At 33.5% G+C, this 23,319-nt stretch overlaps 1 protein-coding gene across 1 annotated transcript; it reads right to left on the bottom strand.

The window, feature by feature from the left end:
* Positions 1–1,976: 1,976 nt before the first annotated feature.
* Positions 1,977–14,550, bottom strand: LOC107616494 (uncharacterized). Its single transcript, XM_088499892.1, has 6 exons — positions 14,454–14,550; positions 13,826–14,323; positions 13,559–13,699; positions 13,348–13,461; positions 6,179–6,609; positions 1,977–2,719 (listed from the first exon to the last, which is right to left on the bottom strand). Exons 1-6 carry the CDS (start codon positions 14,506–14,508, stop codon positions 2,111–2,113), a joined length of 1,848 nt encoding a protein of 615 aa, XP_088356018.1. The 5' UTR covers positions 14,509–14,550; the 3' UTR covers positions 1,977–2,110.
* Positions 14,551–23,319: the final 8,769 nt, after the last annotated feature.

The raw sequence follows: 23,319 nt of genomic DNA on the forward strand, positions 1-23,319 counted from the left end.
GAAAAATACAGCTTAATTCTTTAGTTTTCAGATGAATTCCTGGTTTATATGATTAAGGAGAATTTAAATTGGTAATCAAATTTCCATGTAAAACACCCAAAGCAAAGAAAACATAACCAAAAAAGGCATTAGAGAGGAATATAGCTTGAAGCTGGAAATTGAAAGCAACCATTATGTTCAAGGAATGCGTATGAACCAAGACATAAATTAGAATATTTCAGTGTGAAACCTGTTCTTTTCACTAATTTTTTCTTAAGATACTAAACTAATTGAAAACCTAAAAATTAGAACCCAAAACCCCTCAAAAATTTACAGAACCAATTGAAAATTGATACATACCTTCTCTATCTCAATTAGCCACTATCAAAACCATACACACCTTCGAACTGAAAAGTGAGAGTGAGTTACAGAATGAGCAAGAAAGAGAGGATACAGAACAGAGAATGCTTACCTGGCGACAGAGGATACGACCATGGTGATGAGCGGCAACGGTGAAGAAGAGATGAGCGGTGACGCAACGGCTTGGAGACGGTGCAGCAGCATAGCGGCGAGCTCCAGTCGACGGCAGCGCGGTGACAAAGCACAACGGCGGTGAGACATCCCTTCGAGATCCTCGATGGCGGTACAGCAGCTTGACAGTGGCAGAACGGCGACGGCAACAAACCCTAGCAGCGGCGGTGGAGCTTTAACGGCGACAGAGCACCCCTTTCTTCTCTCCTCCATTGCGTTTTCTCTCTTCCTTGAGCTCTCTCTCTCTCACTGGCATTCGACGATGACGACGGTAGAGCCCTAGCTAGTTAGCCGCCGTCGTTCTCTCCTTCCTTCCCCCTCCTCTCTTCTTCTTCCCGTTCTCCCCCTTAGCTTTCTGATTTCTTCCCTCTTTCGTGTGTGTGTGTTGAGTGAGGATGAGGGTGTGTGTTTCGTGAGTGAGGGAGTGAGGGTGATCGAGGGCAAACAAAATTTTACTAAGTGTTTATTTGGTATTTTAATATTAGGAGACACTTTTGAAGCGCACCCAAAACTTAACAAATGGGTTACTTTTTAAAAGCGCTCCCTTTGGTCTAAAAAATGTACCCATACCTTTTTAGATTTGGCTACGCTTTATAAGTGATATTAAAATATCTAAAGAGACGCTTTTGAGGTGATGCCTCAATAGTATTTCCTTTTCTCTTATAAAAAGGCACCATGCGAAAAAGCGTAGAATAGGCTACGTTTTTCAAATGTAGCTTAAAAAAAGTGTGGCTAAATAGATATTTTTCTTGTAGTGTTATATCTACCTCTATATTAGAATCATTATAAATGATCATGAAATAGGCAAGTTGCTAAATTGGATAAAAGTATAAGAAATTAGAAGACTCCACATTATCAAGTTGTTAGAAAATTTTAGAATTTACAACTCATACAATATTTTCTATAAAATCCTAGAAGATTCAAGAATATTACAAATTGCTAGAAGTGTTTAGAATGTAATAGTCAAATATGAATTTTAAAATTTGACCACATGCTAAAAGTAAAGTCAAAAGTAATCAACAATAGTGGCTAAATATATATTATACTTATGAGTCATCAAACTTATCAAAAATAACTAGTGTAGCAAGTTAAACTTTCTACAAGTTTCATCATCTTTATTACAACTCATCCTTAATTGTTCATAGCCAATAATAATTTTTCTTAACAATTAAGTATGTCTTTATATTTTGTCTATATAAAAGTTTGAAACTCATCATGTACTTAAATTATCTCTCCATGAATTAAAAATTCTTAGTGTTTATTTCAAAAATTCTCTCTTATACTCTTATAATTGTTAGTGAATCTGAGTGAGATATATTATATGTGAGTTAGGAATCAATAAATTGTGGGTATTATATTTATATTTGGTATTAGAGCTGGTTAATCTAATGCCAGGTGTTTAAAAATTTGTGAGGTGTGAGAATTTTTATATAATTGTTTGTTCATAGAATCAATGTGACAAAAGAATATGATCCATTACATTCCAATGCAAAGAAGTGGAAACTATATACCAAATGATAATTACATTGAAATGCTCAAACAAAATAAGAATTCACCAAAGTTCAACAGCACACTATAGCTACTTAACTAGCTTTTAGTCTCAAAGCCAAGGCTTAATATTTCTATCAAATATGCTTGGTCCATAAGTTGACTTAAAGATGAGAACAAGCAATGGAAACTGCAACCAAATGTATAAAGTAACCGGAATGGAAGCAAGAAAGGTTATGGAAATAACAATCCATGATCGGTGTTGGAGCATAAGGAAAAGAGCGGTACAAAAGGCTGCCATCATAGTTGCAAGAGAGATGAACATAGCGGAAAGGCCTATGATGAGCTTTGTGGGCAGTGACTTGAGAAAATCATCTTCTGCATAGCGAGAAGTGAGGAGCCCCAGAAACATAAGCAGTGAAGTTGTGGAAGAGAAGAGTGACACTGCATCTGATATTATAAATAGCATAAATAGATTTTTATGCAAGAAAATTGGATATCCCTTGATTTGGTCATTGCCACCGGGAACAGTGAAAGCAGCAGCAAAAGTGATGGTAGCTACAAGAGCTGCTACAACACCACAAGAACCTGCCGTTCCTTTGGTCCATTTCTCACCTTCTTTCACTAACTCCTTATGTTCCTTTGTGAACAATTCTCTAGGTGTCAAATTGCCATTGTTTAATTGTTGCTTTACGTAAGGTGGCGTGATACTCTCCACTTCCTACACGTAGACGACTCCATGAAATTAAGATACTAAAACCGTAATGTTCAAAAAACAAAAAAGCAGTTAAAATTTATTTTATTTAATCTTCGTTAATTATTGCTTACATTAAAAAATATTAAATAAAATAAATTATGATTAATTTTTTTTGTTACTAAACTTTTCTGATATAAAAAAATAAGAACTTGTATTAAAATTTATTATTTAGCAATTTTAATTAATCTAAAAAATAAAATAAAAAAGACACTTAGTATAAATTGAAATGGAAGGACTGTTAATCTAAAAAAAACGCCAGCTATACTCCGCCTCTGCTGTAGTGTTGGAATAATTTGGTATACTTGCATAAATCAAATTGATTTTATTCTAAGTAATATTAATTAGCTAGAGTTATGTTACGTGTACACTAAAATTTGCTACTAAAATTAGCCACCAGTATAAAATACGTGTTGGAATATAAATACACATTGAAAATAAATTAAATCACGCATCTATTTATACACAAATAAATTGGTAGCTGATTTTGGTGTACAAATAGCATTTTTGAATTAAGCTATATTGAAAGCTACTCAATAATTTGTAAATTTATTATAAGAACAGGCTATCAAAACCTGTTGTCAAAAAATTTAGGTATTGATAAAATTATTATTCCTAAACAAATTAAAAGAACAAAAATATCTTCAAAAAAATAAAAAATATGAAAAAAATAGTAAAAATATTTTTTTTGTATAAGTCTCATATAATATTTGTATTTGACAATTTATATATTTGTTTGTTATTTTTGTAAAATGATTTCGATAACTATTTAGAAGACTTATGTAAAAAATTCGAATAAAATTCAATCACAAGACTTTTCGTTTATTTTTTGAAAAAAATTCAGTCATTAATAAAAGATCACAAAACGCCAGATCAAAATATGATTTTAAATTTTTTACTTTTTGAGGATGTTTTCATCATTTTGATTTTTTTTTTAAATATTTGTCAAACATTTAAAATTTTCAAAAACATTTTTTATGGTTTAGAGTTACTATAATATTTTGTATAATCTATAATGGGTAACTTAGCTAAGAGCCTAAGACACTTTTATTGACTCGGAATAACCCGTTCTCCTATCTCTCACCAATTGCCTCCACAAGGATATAGTCAGCATAAAAGAAATGCAAATAACACAAAGGATCATATAAGACCTCTCTCTTGGGAATATATTAATAAGACATAATATGAATTATATTTGCATAAGATCTTGCCTAAATTAAAGGATTCATATTCTCTTTAAAATTTCTATCAAACACTAAGGATATCCTTCCACCGGTTTATTGAATTGTGGCCAATTAGCTTTCTTCCTCGAGCTAATCCAACTACCTTCTTAACAATTACATGATAATCCCTTGTTTGTAGATATTTGCTATTAGGTATTTGATAAATTCTTTTACGTAAATCAGAAAAAAAATGACGTGGAGAGTTGAAGTAATTTTATTTCATTTATTTGAATAATATATGATTATAGAATGGGAAGTTCTATGGTGGCATAGAAAGTAGTGGCTAAGAATGACCAAGAGTTGATTAGCCTATCAAAAGAGGACAAGTGATGATACAATGAATTGAAGGTGAATCTACAACAGTCTAGCTTTCTGCAAGTCTACCATACTCCATATGTTTCCAAATTTTCCAAAATGCTTCCTAAGTGGTTCAAACCTACCCTAAGGGTTACAAGAAAGGATAATTTACCACTAGACTAAGATACTTCTTAGTACTATATATACAAATTATAATATATATATATATATATATAACTATTTTATTTTACTTATATTCAACTTATTTTAATTTTAAAGTCACCCATTTTAAAATTAATTATATTTTATTTAACTATAAATTTTATTAAATATATACAAATTAAAAAGATAAACAAAAAATTTTATTAATCACAATTCATTTTTTTTCTTTTATAATTATATGATATCTATATTTTATATTTTAATATATATTTTATATTAATAAATAATTTTAGTATATACTTAATATAATTGTTTAAAATAATATAATTTTAATTTTTCTTTTTATAAATTAGAATTCGAATTTTTTATTTCAATAAAATTTTTATGCTTTTGAAAGTGCATCTTCTAAAACATATTTCTCCACTATATAATCTCCTGATTGGTTGTGTATTTTAACACACAAAAAAAGAGAATGACTAACTTTGGATCGAGAAGGATGATCATCCAAGAGCCCTTCCAATATTATATTGTGTTTCGTGGAAGAGTCCTAATTTAAACATGATTTTTTATTTATTAGAATTAAATTATAAATTTTTTTTAAATAGATTATTTTTTTTCACAAAAGATAGCTAATTTTAATAAATGGAGAAGAAGTTTTGTTTCACAAATTTATAATCATTTATATTGGACCAGTATTAGGAAAAGAAAAAATAGAAACTATAATAATTTACTAAAGTTTGTTCACTTACTTGCAAGGTCCAAACATAAAAAATATTTTTTGGGCAACGTAATTACAAGTCTACCTTGCATTACAAGAACACAAAGAACAAAATTTAAAGACTCAAAGAACTCAAGAACATGAAAAGTACCAAACTTAAAATTTTTAGAAAACCAAAATTTTTTTTTCGAAAATCAAAAGAAATCCACATCAGCTTAATGGACATCAGAACTGAACCGGTGTAAGGTTATTGGGTCATTGGTTCAATCAGTGAGTCACTGGTCGAACCGAAACAATTATATAAAATTTAATTATTTTTTATTATAAGTACTTTTATTTTATTTTTATAAAAATAATTATCATTTTCAAATTTTAATATTTTATTAATTAGTTTATATTTATTGTATTATTATATTATTATAGGTGAAAACTCACGTACAGTTGTTTTCATGTGAAGTTGATATTTAAGAACCGTTAGATGATTTGACAAATTTGACTACATATCATCTAAAATTTTTCAACTATTAATTTCATATGAAAACAATTGCGTGTAAGTCTTTACCTATTATTATATACTACAAGTATTTATTAAAAAATTAATATTAATAGATATCATATAATTATAAAAGAAAAAAATAAATTATGATTAATAAAATTTTTTGTTTATCTTTTTAATTTGTATATATTTAATAAAATTTATAGTTAAATAAAATATAATTAATTTTAAAATAGGTGACTTTAAAATTAAAATAAATTGAATATAATAAAATAATATATATATATATATATATATATATATATATATATATATATTATAATTTGTATATATATTAATAAGAAGCATCTTAGTCTAGTGGTAAATTTGGAAGCATATAGAGCATGGTAGACTTGCAAAAAGTTAGATTGTTGTAGATTCACCTTTAATCCATTGTATCATCACTTATCCTCTTTTGATAGGCTAATCAACTCTTAGCCATTCTTAGCCACTACTTTCTATGCCACCATAGAACTTTCCTTATAGAATACCTTGAACCATTGCAGTTCTCGTTGCATTTGTAAAAGTGCCCCGGGAATAGGATTAAGCTGTTCTGGTGGAGCTAGCATTCCTGCCATGTGAAGCATATAATTGCCATAGGTGTCATAGGAGCTTGGAAATAAAGGCTTGAGAGTAAGACCATGAAAAAGATTGTAAACACTTGCTTGGCGATACTGAACAGCAACAGAAAATATGCGCCTTTCATCTTTGGTCCATGTCCACAAAAGGCTAAATTGCGCCTTTAATGCTTCAACAATAAATGTGGCATTCCCTCGTTGTGCTGCCATAAGTATCGCCCCCTCCATTCCACTTTTTGAGATTTCTTCTATATTTTCCGGAGAAATTGCATTGCACGCAGCACGTAGCAACACACGAGATTGCTCATCACTTAACTTTGCTTCGTATATTTCCTTCATTATTCCTATGGTTTACAAACAAACAAAAAGTTAATAGTCAAATTAACCTAAAAAATAAGATATTTTTAAATTTGTGCTGAAAGATTTTTGAATCAAATTAGTTATTTAAAGATTATGAATTAATTATACCTGTCCTTCAATTACTCTATTCATCATTTTCATCAACGATTGATGATGTGAAATGTTAACTGATAGCATGCATGACAAATAACATGTTCAATTAAACCTTTACTTTACGGAAATTTATCAATTTAGTCACTAGGCCATATTGAGAATAGAGTTTTTGTAATCGAAAAAAATGACTAAATTAATAAATTTTTATAAATATATTTGGTCATTATCAAATTAGAGATATCAGATTTTATATATATATATTATCAATTAACGTTTTACAACATCATTTGAAAAAAATTGTTAGTGGAGTAACTGGAGGACAAATATGATTAATTCATTATTTTTGAAAGACTAATTTAATTGAAAAAAATTTTTAGAAATGAATTTAAAAAATGGCTTATCTTCCAAAGATTAATTTGATTATTAACTAGGAGTGGCAAGCAGGAAAGCCCGCCCCATCCCACCTAATGGCGGGCCAAACCCACCAAATCTCTTTTTTTTTTTTTTTTACTATTAAGTATTAAATAATCATGTTTTAGATTTGTCATTTGTCACAACAGTAAAATTTAATCAAAGCAAATGTTAAAACAAGAATCAACCATTCTGATTTAGTCAAAACTCAAAACCATTATCAAATAAAACGAAACACAACAAACAATATATGAATCTGCGTACATCAAATTTTAGATTTGTCATTTGTCAAAACAGTAAAATTTATTCAAAGCAAACAAACCTAAACTTGTCTAAATCTCTAATCTTACACAAACCTAAATCTCTGATCTAAAACGTTAACCAGAAAATTAACATACAAGAAATCCAGAATAACAGCAACGACGAACTGACGACCAAGACAGAGAAAGCGAGGAGCAGCGGCGACGACCAGACGACAGACCTAGAGAGTGAGAGGACAAATAAGCAGTGCCAACGGCTAGGACCCAGGATCGCTGATCAGTGGCGACGACGGCTAGACGTAGCAGCGGCGGTAGCTAGGACCCAGGAGGATCAAAGAGCGACAGTGGAAGCAGCCTGTCACGTGGAGCGCCACGACTGCCGGGTGCAACTGCACCGTCTGTGCGAGGCTGCGAGATGCAAGCGTTAGCGTGATCGAACTGCGTGAGCGTGAGACGGGCCAACGGCGCTGGCGATGGCAATGGCAACGACGACGGACACTGGACGCAACACGGTTGGAAGCGGCGGCTAGTGTGAGTGTGTGAGGTATGACTATGGGAAAGGCTCGGTGTGTTGTGAGTGGGAGTGAGTGAGTCCGAGGGAGTAAGGGTAAGGCTGTAAGGGAGAGTCAATTAGGAATTTAGGGCGGGTAAGGTTTTATTGGGTCGGGTCAGGTCGGGTTGGAAGAAGTTGGGTTTTGGACCAAACAAATTGCAAAAAATAGCCTCTGGCCAAAAAAATACTGAACCTGCCGGGAAAGTCCGCCCCGCCCCAGCAAATCCCGTCAAAACCCACGGTTTAAGTTAGGGGTGGAGTTAAAAATATTTTTGGGAGGGCCAACATGAAAAATATAAATTAAGAAGAGAGAAAAATTAAAAATTAAAAGGGGGCCAAACTGAAAAATTAGAGACTTCTATTTACAAATTATTAATTTGGGGGAGGGGGTCATTGCCCCCTACCATATAACGTGGCTCCGACATTGGTTTAAGTGGTGCGAGTTAAGCGGGCTTTTGATGTGTGACGGTCTCAATTTTTCAGCCTGACCTACCTTTTTTGACGTTATGCGAGCCGATCCAGTAAATTTAGGCCCGTTTGCCACCTCTACTATTAACCCAATAAATAAACTACCCATTCATTAAGGGTGTTCATGGTTTGGTTAATCCAAAAACCAAACCAATTTTTCGGTTAACCAAAAATATAGTATTGGTTAATTAACCAAATTGGTTTTACATAATGAAACCGGTTATTAACCAGTTAGTGAAATTCAAAACCAGTTTTTAACCTATTATTAAAATAAAAACTGGTTTTTACATAAAAAATTAGTTTTTATACCATAAAATTGGTTTTTACATGTAAAAATAGATTTTTACAAAAAAATTAATATTTTTACATACAAACCCAAATTTTTAAACCTTTTTTTAATTGAATTTTTTTAATCTAATTTTTTTCTTTCTAAATAATACGAGTAACATTTGTAACTAATGAAATCCATTCCATTGCTTTCGTTCCTTTTTCTTTCTTATCTCTTTTAAGCATTTTTTATAAATAATTTTTTCTAATATAAATAATTTTCTTTCTAAATGATACGAGTAACTTTTTCTTATCTCCTTCTTCCCATCTCTCTCCTTTTCTCTCCCCCTCCTCTTCTCTCTTCCTTCTCTCTCTCTCTCTCTCTCTCCCTCCCCTCTCTTTCTCTTCCTCTCTCTCCCCCCTCCCCTCTTTCTCCTCTTCTCTTCCTTTTCTCTCTCCCCCTCCTCTCTTTCTTTTCTCTCTCTCCCCCTTCTCCTCTTTCTCCCCCTCCCCTTTCTTTTTCTCTATCCTTCTCTCCCTCTCTCTCTCTCTCTCTCTCTCTCTCCCTCTTTCTCTCTCCCCTCCTCTCCCTCTCTCCTTCTCTCTCCCCTCCTCTCTTTTCTCTCTCTTCTTCTCTTTTTCTGTCTCTCTCTCCTTCTCTCTCTCCCCTCTCTCTTTCTCCCTCTTTGTCCTCTTTCTCTCTCTTATTTTCTCTCTCCTATCATTCTTCTCTCTTTTTATCTCTCTCATTTTTTCTTTCTCCTCCTCTATCTTCTCCTCCTCTCTCTCTTCTCTCTCGCTTTAGAGAAAAGAGGAGAAAAGAGAGGGAAGAGAAAGGAGAGAGAGAGAGAGAGAGAAAGGAAAAGAGAGGAGAAAGGAGAGAGATATGGAAGAGAGAGAAGGATAGGAGAGGAGAGAAAGGAGGAGGAGAGATAGAAAAAGGAGAGAGATGATTAGAGAGAGGAATGGGAGGAGAGAGAGGAAGAGAGAGAAGGGAGGGAGAGAAAGAGGGCAAGGAGAGAGAGAGAGAGAGGAGAGAAGGAGAGAGAGATAGAGAGAGAGAGAGAGGGAGAGAAGGAGAGAGAAAGAGAAAAGGGGAGAGAGGGAGAAAAGGATAGAGAGACAAGGGAGAGAGAAAAAAGACGAGATGGAGAAAGAGGAGAAGGGGAGAGAGAGAGAGAGAGAGGGAAGGGAGAGAGAGAGGAGGGAGAGGGGAGAGAGAGAAAGAGAGGAAGAAAGGGAAAGAGAGATAGGGGAGAGAGAGAGAGAAAGAGAGAGAGAGAGGAGGAAGAGATGATGGAAGAGAGAGAGAGAGAGAGAGAGAGAGAGAGAAGGGGAGAGGAGATAAAGAGAAAAATGAGTGAGAGAGAGAGAGGAGGGAAGGAAGGGAGAGAAAGAGGGAGAGGGGAGAGAAATAGGGGAAAAGAAGAGAAAGAAGGGGAGAGAGAATAGAGAGAGGAGAGAGAGAGAGAGAGAGAGAGAGAGAGAGAGGAGGGGGAGAGAGAAAAGGAGAGGATAAAAAGGAGGAGGAGAAAGAGAAAAATGAGAGAGAAAGAGAGAGGAGGGAGAGAAGGAAAAAAGAGAAATAGGAGGAGAGAGAGAAGGGAGAGAAAGAGAAGAGAAGAGAAGAGAAAGAAGGGAGGGAGAGAGAAAGAGAGAGGAAGGGGGAGAGGGAGAGAGAGAGAGAAAGACTATGTAATTTGGTTTTGAAATTAGGTTTTGATTTTAATTTGGTTTTGGTTTTGGTTAATCGGTTAAAAATTGGTTTTTTTTTTTAATTTGGTTAACCAATTCTAAAAAATATGGATATGGTTTTTAAAATTGTTTTATTAAATTGGTTAACCACAATGTAGTTATGATTTTTTAACCTGTTAACTACATTTTGGTTTTTTTATAAACACCCCTACCATTCATTATAATAAAATAGAAGACTATTTTTTTTATATGAAAAAAATATTGGTATTTTTGTTAGAAATAGAATTATTTTGGACGTGGGGGCGTATTGCAACATGTAGGGTGAGTGTTACAACACATAGGGGGAATACGTGGTAACATCCCAACTGTTGGGAATAAGACACCATTCCCCCTTGAGAAAACACCTTTGACAGATAAATAAAATAGACACAATCACAACACAAGAATTTAACGTGGAAACTCCAATTACCGGAGAAAAAACCACGGCCGTTGTCAAATGACAACCAGAGAATATCACTATGTGAAAATTGTTACAACACATAGACTTCTTTCTCTCACCGGCACCCCAGTACACCCACACTCTCTCAAAGCAAATATCTAACTACACCTCACAACACTCTCTAATCAAAGAGTACAGAGGAAAAGAAAAATCAGATACAAGCTTAAAGTGTTTCTGACTGGTGCAAAAACAAATGGAGAACTTAGCCTCATATTTATAGCCTAGGCCACCCACTCCATTTGCCATCCTGAGCAATGTGGGACTAATTCAACCAAATCCTAACAATCTCCACCTTGATTGAAATAGTCACACATCTTCAGCTTCCATTGTCAACACCGACAATTCTTTGCTGCCATTGTCTATACCGACAATCATAGTTCAGAGAACTATCATACTCCACCATGAAAGTATACTCACTTGGAATTAGACCACTCCAAGCATTTCACCTTGGTACAGATCGAAACCTTGCTGAAAATTCATGGTGCAACTTCCAAATTGGCTTTTCCTGGAAGTTCTTCAGCCATCGACCTAACTCCGCCACACACCTTGCATCTCAACGCCAACCAATGCCCGTGTGCAATTGTGGACCCGATTGCCACAACTCATCCTTATCCATGGCAGTGCGGTAATACCATGAGGATACTTCTTGTCTTCTAGAGAACATCATCTTCTCTCATAGAGAGAGCAACCAGAGATCTTCTCCTTCAACGCCTTGTGCAAACCTGATTGTATCAACACATCCTTGACTTGTATTTGCCACAAGCCAAAATTGATTCTTCCATCAAATTTCTCTATTTCAAGCTTCACAGCACTTGAATATCCTGACATTGTTGCAACCGTATACTGGAATAGTATAACTCAACCGTGCACTAGGAAGGGTCCCCAGGAAAGAGAGGTGGGTCACAATGGACACACTTAAATACCAAGTCTTTCCTTAGCCAGAACCTTTTCAAACAGCACTCTCACAGTGTCACACTGCCTTCCAGCAACAACAACAGCAACCAAAGATCAACCTCAAGCCACATGACAAAATTCTTTTCTGATGTGGAAGGTCAGACTAGGCTGCAACCACAGAGCATACTAAGAATAAATCCCACCGAACCGAAGCTCTTGATACCACTTGTTGGGAATAAGACACCATTCCCCCTTGAGAAAACACCTTTGACAGAGAAATAAAATAGACACAATCACAACACAAGAATTTAACGTGGAAACTCCAATTACCGGAGAAAAAACCACGGCCGTTGTCAAATGACAACCAGAGAATATCACTATGTGAAAATTGTTACAACACATAGACTTCTTTCTCTCACCGGCACCCCAGTACACCCACACTCTCTCAAAGCAAATATCTAACTACACCTCACAACACTCTCTAATCAAAGAGTACAGAGGAAAAGAAAAATCAGATACAAGCTTAAAGTGTTTCTGACTGGTGCAAAAACAAATGGAGAACTTAGCCTCATATTTATAGCCTAGGCCACCCACTCCATTTGCTATCCTGAGCAATGTGAGACTAATTCAACCAAATCCTAACACCAACCAACACGTGGGGGCGTATTAAAACACGTAGAGGGACGTGTTAAATATTTCTACAATACTATAATACACTTCAAATGTCAATATTCAAACAAAACACTATTTCTACTTTTATATTAAAAATAATTTCTGTAGAATAGAGTATCTATGAATAAAAATGAATAAATAAAGAAACAAACAAAACACTTAAAGCACCACCTAAATAAAATTTTAACACATTTATCGAAAAGAAAATAAAGGAATGCAACATGCACCAATAAAATTATAATATAAATAATAGTTACTTGAATTGTTTGAGTATTATATTTAAAGTTAATTATTCTATTAGTTTTTATAATTTTATTAATTAAATTTTTATATTAAATAAAAATTTTAATTAAATCCTTTTTATTTTTTTATTAAAAAATAATTTTTTTTGGAATAAGCATTTTTGTGTTTAATAGAGGATGAATTGCGAAGTACTCTAAAAAATAAATATTTTAAGATAATTATCCTTTCAAAAATATTATATCCACACTAAAATTCAATCACTATAAATTTATATATAAATATATATTATTTGATTTATTATTTTCAATACTAGTAAAAATTTAATTATAAATTCTTATTTAATTTAAAAATCTAATTATATATTTTTAAACTTAAAGAACCTAATTAAAAATTTAATGAAATAATAAAAACTAACAAACAATTAAACCTTATTATTATTTATAACTAATCTTTAATTTAACTCAGCAAAAGATGAATTTCAACTAAATTAAGATTTGTTTGATAAATTTTTTTAAAAGAGTGTTTGTACTTTTCAAAAGTGCAAACTCTTTATTTTGCATTTTATAAAAAATGTTGTACCATAAAACTTTTGGATTTGTTTAATTTTACCAAATATAACTAGAAGAGATTTAGAAAAGTTTGGCAATAGCACAAGAAACTCACTCACCTGGTGGACATGCAAGGCTAGCTTTATTATGATGGTGTCTTGTTTGATTAGTTTCTGAAACGGGAATGACAACTTGATTGAGGGAAGATGGAGGTTCTAGGTGCACTTGGATACCTATCATGAATTTATTATATATAGCTTAGTTGATGAGTATGAAGTATGAAGTATGAAGTATGAAGTATGAAGAGAAGAAAGAAAGTTAATTGCTTACGTGAATACAAGCATCGTTTCCAGAATGGTAGCTGGGGATATGAGGAAGGTGTTTTTGCTAATATCACCAAAAAGTTATCCCCAGATGGCCGGCTCCTCATTACTAATCTTGGGCAACGCCTCACCAAGTCCAGAGCCAAATCTATTCGTGAAAAAATGAATTAAGGATTGAATTCTAGATTTTTTTTTTAATCTTAAAAAGTTTTTATAAAGTATTTATCTAAAAAGTTTAACCTGTTATATAAAGAGATACATATCTAACACTTACCAAACATCTTGGAGTAGTAGCACAACGCCAGAAGATCAGCGCCGTGTGCGCCGTTTTCAGGAAGCAATGCTTCAAAGGGTGTGACTGAGTAAAGGTAGCGAGCCAGTTGAATTTGGCCCAATTCAAGAGCCCATGTCACCGGAAGCCAATTATTGGTAGAAGCGATAGCAGGCAACCCCTGGTTCTTGTCAACCATGCAGTTTGCAATCTTAATGTTGATACTCTCATCCCAACTATAAGCAGCGTATTGTAACGCTGTCATACCATAATTATTTACCGATTCAAGATCATTTTCTAAAATCAATTCCACTAAATACTCCACAATGTGCAGATGCCCAAGCATAGCTGCAACATGAAGTGCTGTGTCGCCCACGCTCGTGATCCTTGCAGTCAATGCTTCTGGATGCTCTTTCAGGAATTTTCGGGTGTTGTCGATGTCCTCATTGCGCACTGCCCTGAATAGTGCTTCATATTGCATAATAGAGCTACTTGCATTCTCTGTTAACCACTACTAAATAGTTACTTTCTCTCTGATCCAAGCTAAGCTAATTCCTACCATTTATTTTCATTTGCTAGCAGGATCAGTTACTCTCTTATAATAAGGAAATTTATATGGATAAGAACAAACCTGAATTTCCTGACGTGCTTCCTTGTGCACTTGAAACTGGATTTGGTCCCTCCATATGTAAAAATATCCAAATTAAAGTTAATTAATTTGCTATGCTATGTCATTTGCCAAACATATAATAATTAAGGCTATATATATATATATATAGCTTCCTTCTTTTTCTCTATGAAGATACAAGTAGAACCGTATACTTTGCTCTCTTGTGACTTCTAATTAAAAAATCATATATTACTTTTGTGTTTCTCTTCTCAATGATATTCTTTTGATTTTTTTTTTTAATTTTATATTTTTCTTACCTACCAGGTCTCTTCCAATAGTGTACATGACAAATCTCCTCAATCGTCCTATTTTTCAGAGCATCTCTCTTCTTATTTACAATTTCCGTCATCACTTGAGTGAGGTGACAAAGAATCATCTAATCATTCTAGTTTCTATATAGTAAGAGAAAAACTATTCAATACTTTTTTCTATACAGAAGCAACCTTGATTCATAGAATTATTCGTGACAAAAATATATTAAAGAATCTCGATCTTCTTGTCTTACCGGAGGCAATATAATTAAGAAAGCAATAAAGAATCATAACCTTCTCTTTTCTTCAGTTTGTTAGTTATATCTCCCTTCTGCTTTCTTTTCTCTATTCATATTTATTAAATAACTAAATAATGATCTCTTCCAAATTCTATTAGGAATTAAGGATTTATTTAACTACAATAATTGTTTGAATAGAATAGTAAGAATCAATCCAAATGAAAGAGGATAGCAAAAGCGTCATCGCTAATTTATATTTCATAATATTATGTTATAAATCCAATTAAAACATGTTTAGCAATATTATCGATCTGGAGAACAGATAATATGATTGCATTGCAGACAAATGACTAGTTCAATTCTCTATATATATATATATATATTCTGATATTTGAATAAAAATTCTCATGATTGAAGTGTAAAGTATTTACTATATTAACTAAAGTCTAATTATCCTGAAAGTTTTCACAATTTTACTAAATTTCTATAATATATATACTTATATGGACTAAATTAAGAAAAAAAATTTAAGTGATAAAGACTGATGAAGCACAAATTAAATTATACATCAATGTTTCATATGTTTTTTAAATTAGCTGGGTGAACTCTATTTGTCCTTTATTATGAAGAAAATATAATAGAAGGTAATTATGTTTTTTTAGACAAAAAATCAGGAAATAAATATTCTATAATTATATTATATGAATTTAATTATAGAATAAGGATTAAGAATTGTAATTCATTTTTCAAACAATATATATATATATATACTTTTTTTGAAAACATACAAATCATGAAAAAATAAAGTTTGTTTTAAATAAATTAGAAAAATAGTTAGAAGGTGTTAACTACATATAATAATATTTTTGGTGATGATAAACATAGTGTTAATTGGGTTGATAGTCCAAAAGTGTTTTGATAAAATTATTTAGTATTGCAAGCCTATGTTCATTGTGTAGTCCAAACAAAGAAGACAAGTAGCCTAACTAAAAAAACAAAGTACTTCCAAAGCTGCCAATGAAAAATGAATTATAATTCAGCCCATTGTCATTTAAGAAAAAGAAAAGCAATCTTTACCTGGTGTTGCTATGGTGTTTTGGTTAAAGTTCAAGTAGGAAGAGAAGAATTCATTTTTTCACTAAGCATCAAAAAAGAAAAATGTGCTTCACTTTTTGTTAAGCATCAAATAAGAAGAAAGGAAAGTAAATCAAGGAAGCAAGGTCAAATCAAAATCAACATGCATAAATTAAGTATAATTAGGTAAATTGTTTTCTTTAACATGCAAGTCAATTGTTTGTTAATTTTTTTTTCTCTCTGCACAATCATTTTGACTAAGTTGAAGAAATTAGTGGCTACTTTAGTCTAATGTGAATCAATGGCTAATATTGAAACTTAGGGTCAAATCACAAGGTTAATGATTTTGGTTTATCAAACTCATTGAAGATCTATTACCAATAAAACTGCATTGCTTAACTCTGATTTCAAATCCCTGATTTTCTGGTTTGAGTGAAGAAAAAAGAAAAGAAAATTTCAGCTGGTTTAAGATTAAAAAAAAAACTGACTTTGGAAAGTAAGCCCTAGCTGTGGAAACAGAACTCAATACAAAAAGAAGAAATCAACTTTAGTTTGGGCAAGGAGAGTAAACCAAGATCTGAGTTTCATTGAGAGCTTCTCTTCTGTTATAGTTCAACATTTTAGACAGTGTTTCTAGATCAAAGAAACTAACATTCCGCCAAGATGAAGAGCTACACTTGAGAGTGCTGAATTCGATTTATCTTATAGCATTTGAGTTGTTCTACATCATCTCCTTTATGGTTTATTGTTGAGCATTCTGGTTGTATGTTGTATCTTTCTTTGTTTCAATTCACTGGTAAAAGGTATTTATGTGAGGCATTAAGAAAAAGTTATTGAGAGAAAAGGTTAAGAGAAATACTTAGAGAGAAAAGCCAAGATTTATTTCAGATTGCTTTTGATTGTATTTTTGCTTTGTATCATGCACTTAAGAGGTATCCCTTGCTAAATTGGGGGAGCACTTAGTGTATTGAGAGCTTAGGAGGTTACCTAGCCAAGTTAAGCTTACATTGAAGCTTGGTTTGTCCCTGATAGGATTAGATTGAATCCTTGGAAATTGGTATTTGTAATATTTGAAAAGATAGTGAAAATTTCACCACAATTGTGGTAGAGACTGGATGTAGGTCGTTGCATTGCACAAAGTAGCTGAACCAGGATACATAGCTGAGTTATCTTCTTCTTTTCTGCTCTGTTTCTGTTTTCTATATTTATGAGACAAAACGAAATTATCTCCTGTATAATCCATCTTGCAGACGGAACAGAAACTAAGTTTCATTTTCTGGTTTGAAGCTTATTGAATCAAGTTTAAAAGAAGGTCACTGATTCAACCCCCTCCTTCTCTAAGCCATCAAGAACCTTCAATTGGTATCAAAACTTGGTCCTTAAGGGTCAAGCCTCACATCTTGGAGGAAAGGTCCAATGGCTAACAACTTGGGTGCAACCGCTGTGACCTACACTCTAATTGACGGTCAGTCAAACAACAGACCTTCCTTTTTTAATGAAAAAACTATACCTACTGAAAGAAAAAGATGCAGATCTTTATTCAATCTATTGACTACAATATATGGAAGATCATTGTGAATGGTCTTCAAGTTCTTACCAAGACAAGTACTGAAGGAGTGATGACTCCAAAGGAAGAGGCCGAATAGAATGTTGAAGACAAGAAGGTGGAGTTAAATTCCAAAGCCATCAACTTGATGTACTATACTATCAGTTTCGAGGAGTATCGAAAGATATCTAGATGCAAGACGACAAAAAAGATTTGGGATAAACTCTAAATCACACACAAGGATATCAGACAAGTCAAAAAAAATAAGGATTGATATGCTGCAAAAAGAGTATGAAATATTTTTCATGAAGGATGGAGAAACCATTGATGAGATGTTTGAGAGATTCTCAATCATCATAAACAACTTGGATGCTATGGGTATGACCCATACTTAACAAACTCTTGTGAGAAATGTACTTAGAAATATTACAAAATAATGAGAAACAAAAGCTATTGTAGTGGTCAAGATCAACAACCTGAGTTCTTTGTCCTATGATGACTTGAGAGAGAAATTTCTACCATATGAAATCACACACACCAGCCAAGATACAAAGAGAAAAGGAGTGGCCTTAAAATCAAAAGTTAAGTTATTGGAGGATGATTTTAATGATAGTTTTTCAGATGAGGAAATTATCTTTTTTACTAAGAGATTAAGAAGGTTAATGAGGAGCAAAAGCAAGAACAAAGGCTCGAGTTCAAAAGAGCAAAAGGAAAATCTGAGCAAAGTCATTTGTCATCACTGCAAGGAGGCAAGACACTTCAAGTTCAACTACCCTAAGCTCAAGAGAGAGGACAAGACAAAGAAATAAAAGAAGAAAGTGCTTATGACTTCATAGAAGGATCTAGAGAATGATTCTGAAGAGGATGAAGAATCAGAATATGAGCTTAAGTCTGTCTTATGGCGGGACATAATCAATTAGATGAGGTAAACTACTTTGACTTGTCTATTGAGGATTTACATGTTATTATTGATGACCTCACAAATTATTCTGAGAAATTGCTGAATAAATACAATAAATACAAATCTGAAAATGAAGTTTTGAAAGCTGAAAATAATTTTTTGAAAGAAAAGGTGAAGAAAACTGAATGTGTTATTGATCTCGTTGAAGAAAACATATTCTTAAAATTTGAAATTAAAAAATTTAAAGGAAAGCACTTGGTTGATGCCTCAACAAGAACTCATCACTGAAAATAAAAGATTGAATAAAATGATTGAAAATTTGAATAATAATCTAACAAAATTTACGCATAGTTTCAATAACTTGGATAGATTGCTTGTTAATCAAAGACTGTTATTCGAAAAATTTGGTTTTGGTTATTTCACTAACAATGATGTTGCTTTTGAAAAAATACCTTTTGACAAAAATTCATCATCATCAAGAACCAAATCTGTGTCAAAGAATTCTGGTTTGGGCTATGTTGCTAAAGATGGTATAGTTGCTAGAAATTAATTCTTTAAAAGGACTGCACCTTCATAAAAAAAAATAGAATATTCAAAATCTTTAATCATTTTCAGTATCATGCACACAGAAATCATTGTTCTACTTACAATAAATATGGTCATTCTTCCTCTCAATACATTATTGTCAAAAGAATAGTAGAAAACAAAACATACAAAGTTGTTTGTGATTTCAATGCTCTTGTGAGCAACCAAGATGGATTAACTTCAAAGGATCCAAATTGGTTTGGATACTTAAGTTTACTTGAAAATGTGTGCTGATATGGCTAGCATCCAAGAGGAAGAAAGACATGTGGTACTTAGATATCAGATGCTCTAGGCACATGACGGAAAAGTCAACATTCTTTGTTAAACTCAACTAGTATGATGGAGAATTTGTAACTTTCGGTGATCACAGTAAAAAAAAATTGCTATTGGAAGAATTGGTAACAATCTATCTACTTTCATTGAAAATATTTTCTTGGTTGAAGAGTTGAAATACAATATTTTGAGTATTAGTCAATTATGTAATCTTGGTTATTTAGTTATTTTCAAAAAATTAGAATGAATTGTTGTGAATAAAAAATCTGATGAAGTGTTATTTGTGGTAAAACATTATGATAATGTATATAGCCTTATTTTAGATGAACTTAAGATTCTAAGAGTCAATTATTTTAAAGATCAAAGATCATTGAAATCATGAATTGATAGGCAACAGTAGAATTATTAGTTTATTACATACCTGCATATATAGGCACTGACTTCTATTTCTGCTAAAACTATTCATTCTTTTCATTGTTTAGCTAGAAAATAAACTACAAAATTATACTAGTAAAAAATTATAATAGTATTTTCTCGATTTTTAGCAAATTGATGGCGGTTCGATATCTAGTGGTCTGGGAGCAAAACCTACTCCTCTGTGCGAGTACCAGTTTTCTAGAAGTGCATCAAAGCATCTTCGATTAGACAAGTTTTGACAATAAAAATAAAATAAATTTGTAGAATGTTAAATGAAATTTAGAAATCAAAGTTTTCAATAAGTAAAGACATGGTAAATGGAAAGAGTTGTACCAAAATCAAAAGAAAACAGTAAAAGCACCTTAAATTAAATCAAAGAAATTCAAAGTAAGTGATGGAATGCTGAAAGATAAATTTAACAGAGAAAGTAAAGAATGTGAATAATACTTAGTGAATAAAAATATGAAGTTTACAAACAGAATTAAAATTAAAATGAAGAAGAAGGTGGAAGGAACCCTACAGAAAAATGAAACTCGATCGTAAACTCAAGGATACGCTGGGATGTGAGAGTGCTAGAGTGTTTTTCTGAGTAAAAGTTTCAATCCTTATTCCCTAACCCTTCACAGTATTTATAGACTATCTTACATAATGGTTAATTTGATTACAATTAATTACAATTAAACATAGCATTTCAAATTCTGAAGCGCAGTCTCTCTTGGTAATCGTTCCCGCCGCATGATTGTAGCTAGCATTTTAAATTCTGAAGTACAGTCTCTCTTGGTAACCGTTCCCGCCGCATGATTGTAGCTATTCTCCATGAACTCCTCATGCAATTAAAGTCATTAACTTCCCATTTTCACTACTAATCGATCAGTTCTTTCGAAGGTCCTATTTAACCCTTCGAATCAAATCTTCTCTTCGATTTAGCTCATTCGATTGACAACACAATCAAAATCCACATCAGCACCGATTACCTCCAACTTTAAGCTCGCGCACACGCGTCTTCTTGAAACACCACACTTAACTTATTTCGATTTGACCCACTCTTGTCGAAAATACTTTCTCGATCAACAAATTGCCCCCTTGGATTAATGTGGTTGGCTTCGATACTATTATCGAATCAATAAAACACTGAATCCAAAAAGACGTCAGTTTCCAAACCAATAATAATTATCATTTAAACTCCTTATTATTATTGATCCACTCGACACGTCTTCCGAGACTGACGCTTTCTCCTTCTACCACTTCACCTTCTACACGAAGTTACCTCTATCTGTGTCTCTTCCACAGTAACGGCTACATTGACACTTTAAATTCATCATTCTTGCCTTCATTCAAACTTTCTGAACCCCATCATTCTCTGATTTTTCTTTGTACCCTAAGATTTCTTCACAAAATCTTCAGTCTTTATTCTTGCTGAAAATGGATGGTTCTTCTTCTCAAACTACCACCCAAGATAAGGGGAAAGGTCACGAAATAACACCGCCATCCCCACCAGCTCTTCGCATTCTCAACCAAGTCAATGACGAAGTCATTGATGATCCTCATTTATCATCCAAAGACACTAGAGTCTTAATCCCTTTCACCATTGGAGTCGAGACACACTGTTTCCTTGGTCCAATTGAATCTCAGGAAAGAGCGAACAAAAAACTCTCTTTCTTCCCAAGTGCCAAAGGGAAAGATTTATTGATAAACCAATCCTTCAATATTTCTCATTTCATTAACCAAAAAACTTTCAGGAATAATCCGAAGATTAGCCCTAGGGGCTGCGATTTCACAGCCTGGTATCGACGTCTTGAGCCCACTAAAAATGTTGATTGGAGATCTTCAGGAATTCATGAACTACTAAGGCTCTCCCACTTCTCACTTATCACACACCCTTGGATGATTGGGGCTGCGACCTGTTTCTGGAATAGGACAACTAACAACTTCCACTTTCCATGTGGAATGATTTGAATGTCCCTTCTGGACGTGGCCGCTATTACAGGGCTTCCGATCAATTCCCCAGACTGTACTCCTGACATGCAGTCAAAACATCAATACAATGTGGTCCTGACCACCTCTTACAGTGACTTCATTTCCCACAACATGGGAGCAGAAGGTACAAAAATCACTGATAATGAACATATTGCCTTCTTATTTTATTGGTTGAATGCTATCTTATTCTGCTCTCGAAGCATCCAAATGTCGAAAATTTACCTTCCTTTAGCCATTCTTCTTCACGAAGCAAAATCCCTCAATTTAGCCAAGCTTCTTCTAGGACACATTTTTGAAGAGCTTGGTCAGTTTGTTTGTGACCTCTGAGACAACAAAATCATCAGTGCAGGAGGCCCTCTATGGCTTCTCCAACTATGGCTTAACGCCATTTTCGAAAATTTTATGACAAAACCTGAAGGTGGTAACACTGACAAACAATACATCGATGGTTTTCAATTGTCTGAATACAAACCAAATTTTCTAGACACTGAATCAGATGAAGATAGATTTTGGGCTGTTTTCTCCCTTCTCCATTCTTGCAAAGATTTTAACAATAACCAACTCAATTTTACTCCCTTCTTGCGTCACAATCGTGGTCCTGCTTGGTTAGACCGTTTAATCTTCTCTGACACCAATGAAGCAAATGATCTTGCAAATCGAAGTTAGGCAAACATGCTGGCTCTACAAGTAATACCAATAGGGTTACCTTTACACAAAAAGAAAAAATTCAAAATCACCCTGTATGCTCCAAACATGACAGCCAGACAGTTTAGATTTTCTCAAGCCATCCCAACACCACAACCTCGAAATGATGAGCCTTTCTGCCACTTTGCTTTAACCACTCAAGAAGATTTCGATTCTTGCCTCTCAAAGAATCAACAACGTAGGGACCGCTTCAATTTCGTAGTGTATGATCTCAGCTTCTATATCACTAAATCCTGTTTTGAGTAGTGGGATGCTTATTACTCCAAGTACACTCGTTCCTTGGAAGAAATCCAAAAAACTGCAATTCAAACTTTTCCTGTTGCTGAGGGTTTTCTAAAAAGAACTCAAAAAAGAAAAGCCGAGGCTGCTCGATTACCACCATCTAAAAGTAGAAGAACTCCTACCAGAACTTCTCGAAAGGTAATTTTATAATTCCCTTCTTTAACTTAAAATACACTTTAACTTATATTTTTAACCATACTTAATTTTGGATTTCTTATCAGTTGATTTTGCCATCATCAACTGAGAGTTCTAAAGAAAGTGAACCAGTCAACAAGGACACTCATACTATCTCCTCTCAATTGGAAGATGTAGCCGACTCTGACTCTAACTCCCAATTAAGACAAAGGTCCAGAATCTCCCAGGTAACACAATCATCACTACACACTTTACTTAATTTAAAATAAAGTTTAAACCTAAAACTGATGTGTACCTTTTGTACTAGTCTGTCCATGTTAGCCACTCGACTACAACTACTGAAGCACTTGGCCAATCAATTTTGCCACAACAACATGGTCAAGAACAATCCACATCCCATGACTCCATCAGTTTACAGGACCCATTCAACCAATTCCGGCCA

The sequence above is a fragment of the Arachis ipaensis genome, chromosome B9 (assembly GCF_059453495.1).
Source record: "Arachis ipaensis isolate K30076 ecotype BB chromosome B9, ASM5945349v1, whole genome shotgun sequence".
Classification (NCBI taxonomy): Eukaryota; Viridiplantae; Streptophyta; class Magnoliopsida; order Fabales; family Fabaceae; genus Arachis; species Arachis ipaensis.

Coding starts and splice junctions, on each gene's coding strand:
- LOC107616494 (XM_088499892.1), bottom strand. CDS start 14,508: ATGGAGGGACCAAATCCAGTTTCAAGTGCACAAGGAAGCACGTCAGGA. Junction 13,462..13,558: donor GAAACGATGCTTGTATTCAC/GTAAGCAATTAA, acceptor AATTCATGATAG/GTATCCAAGTGCACCTAGAA. Junction 6,610..13,347: donor TAGCCTTGCATGTCCACCAG/GTGAGTGAGTTT, acceptor TGTAAACCATAG/GAATAATGAAGGAAATATAC.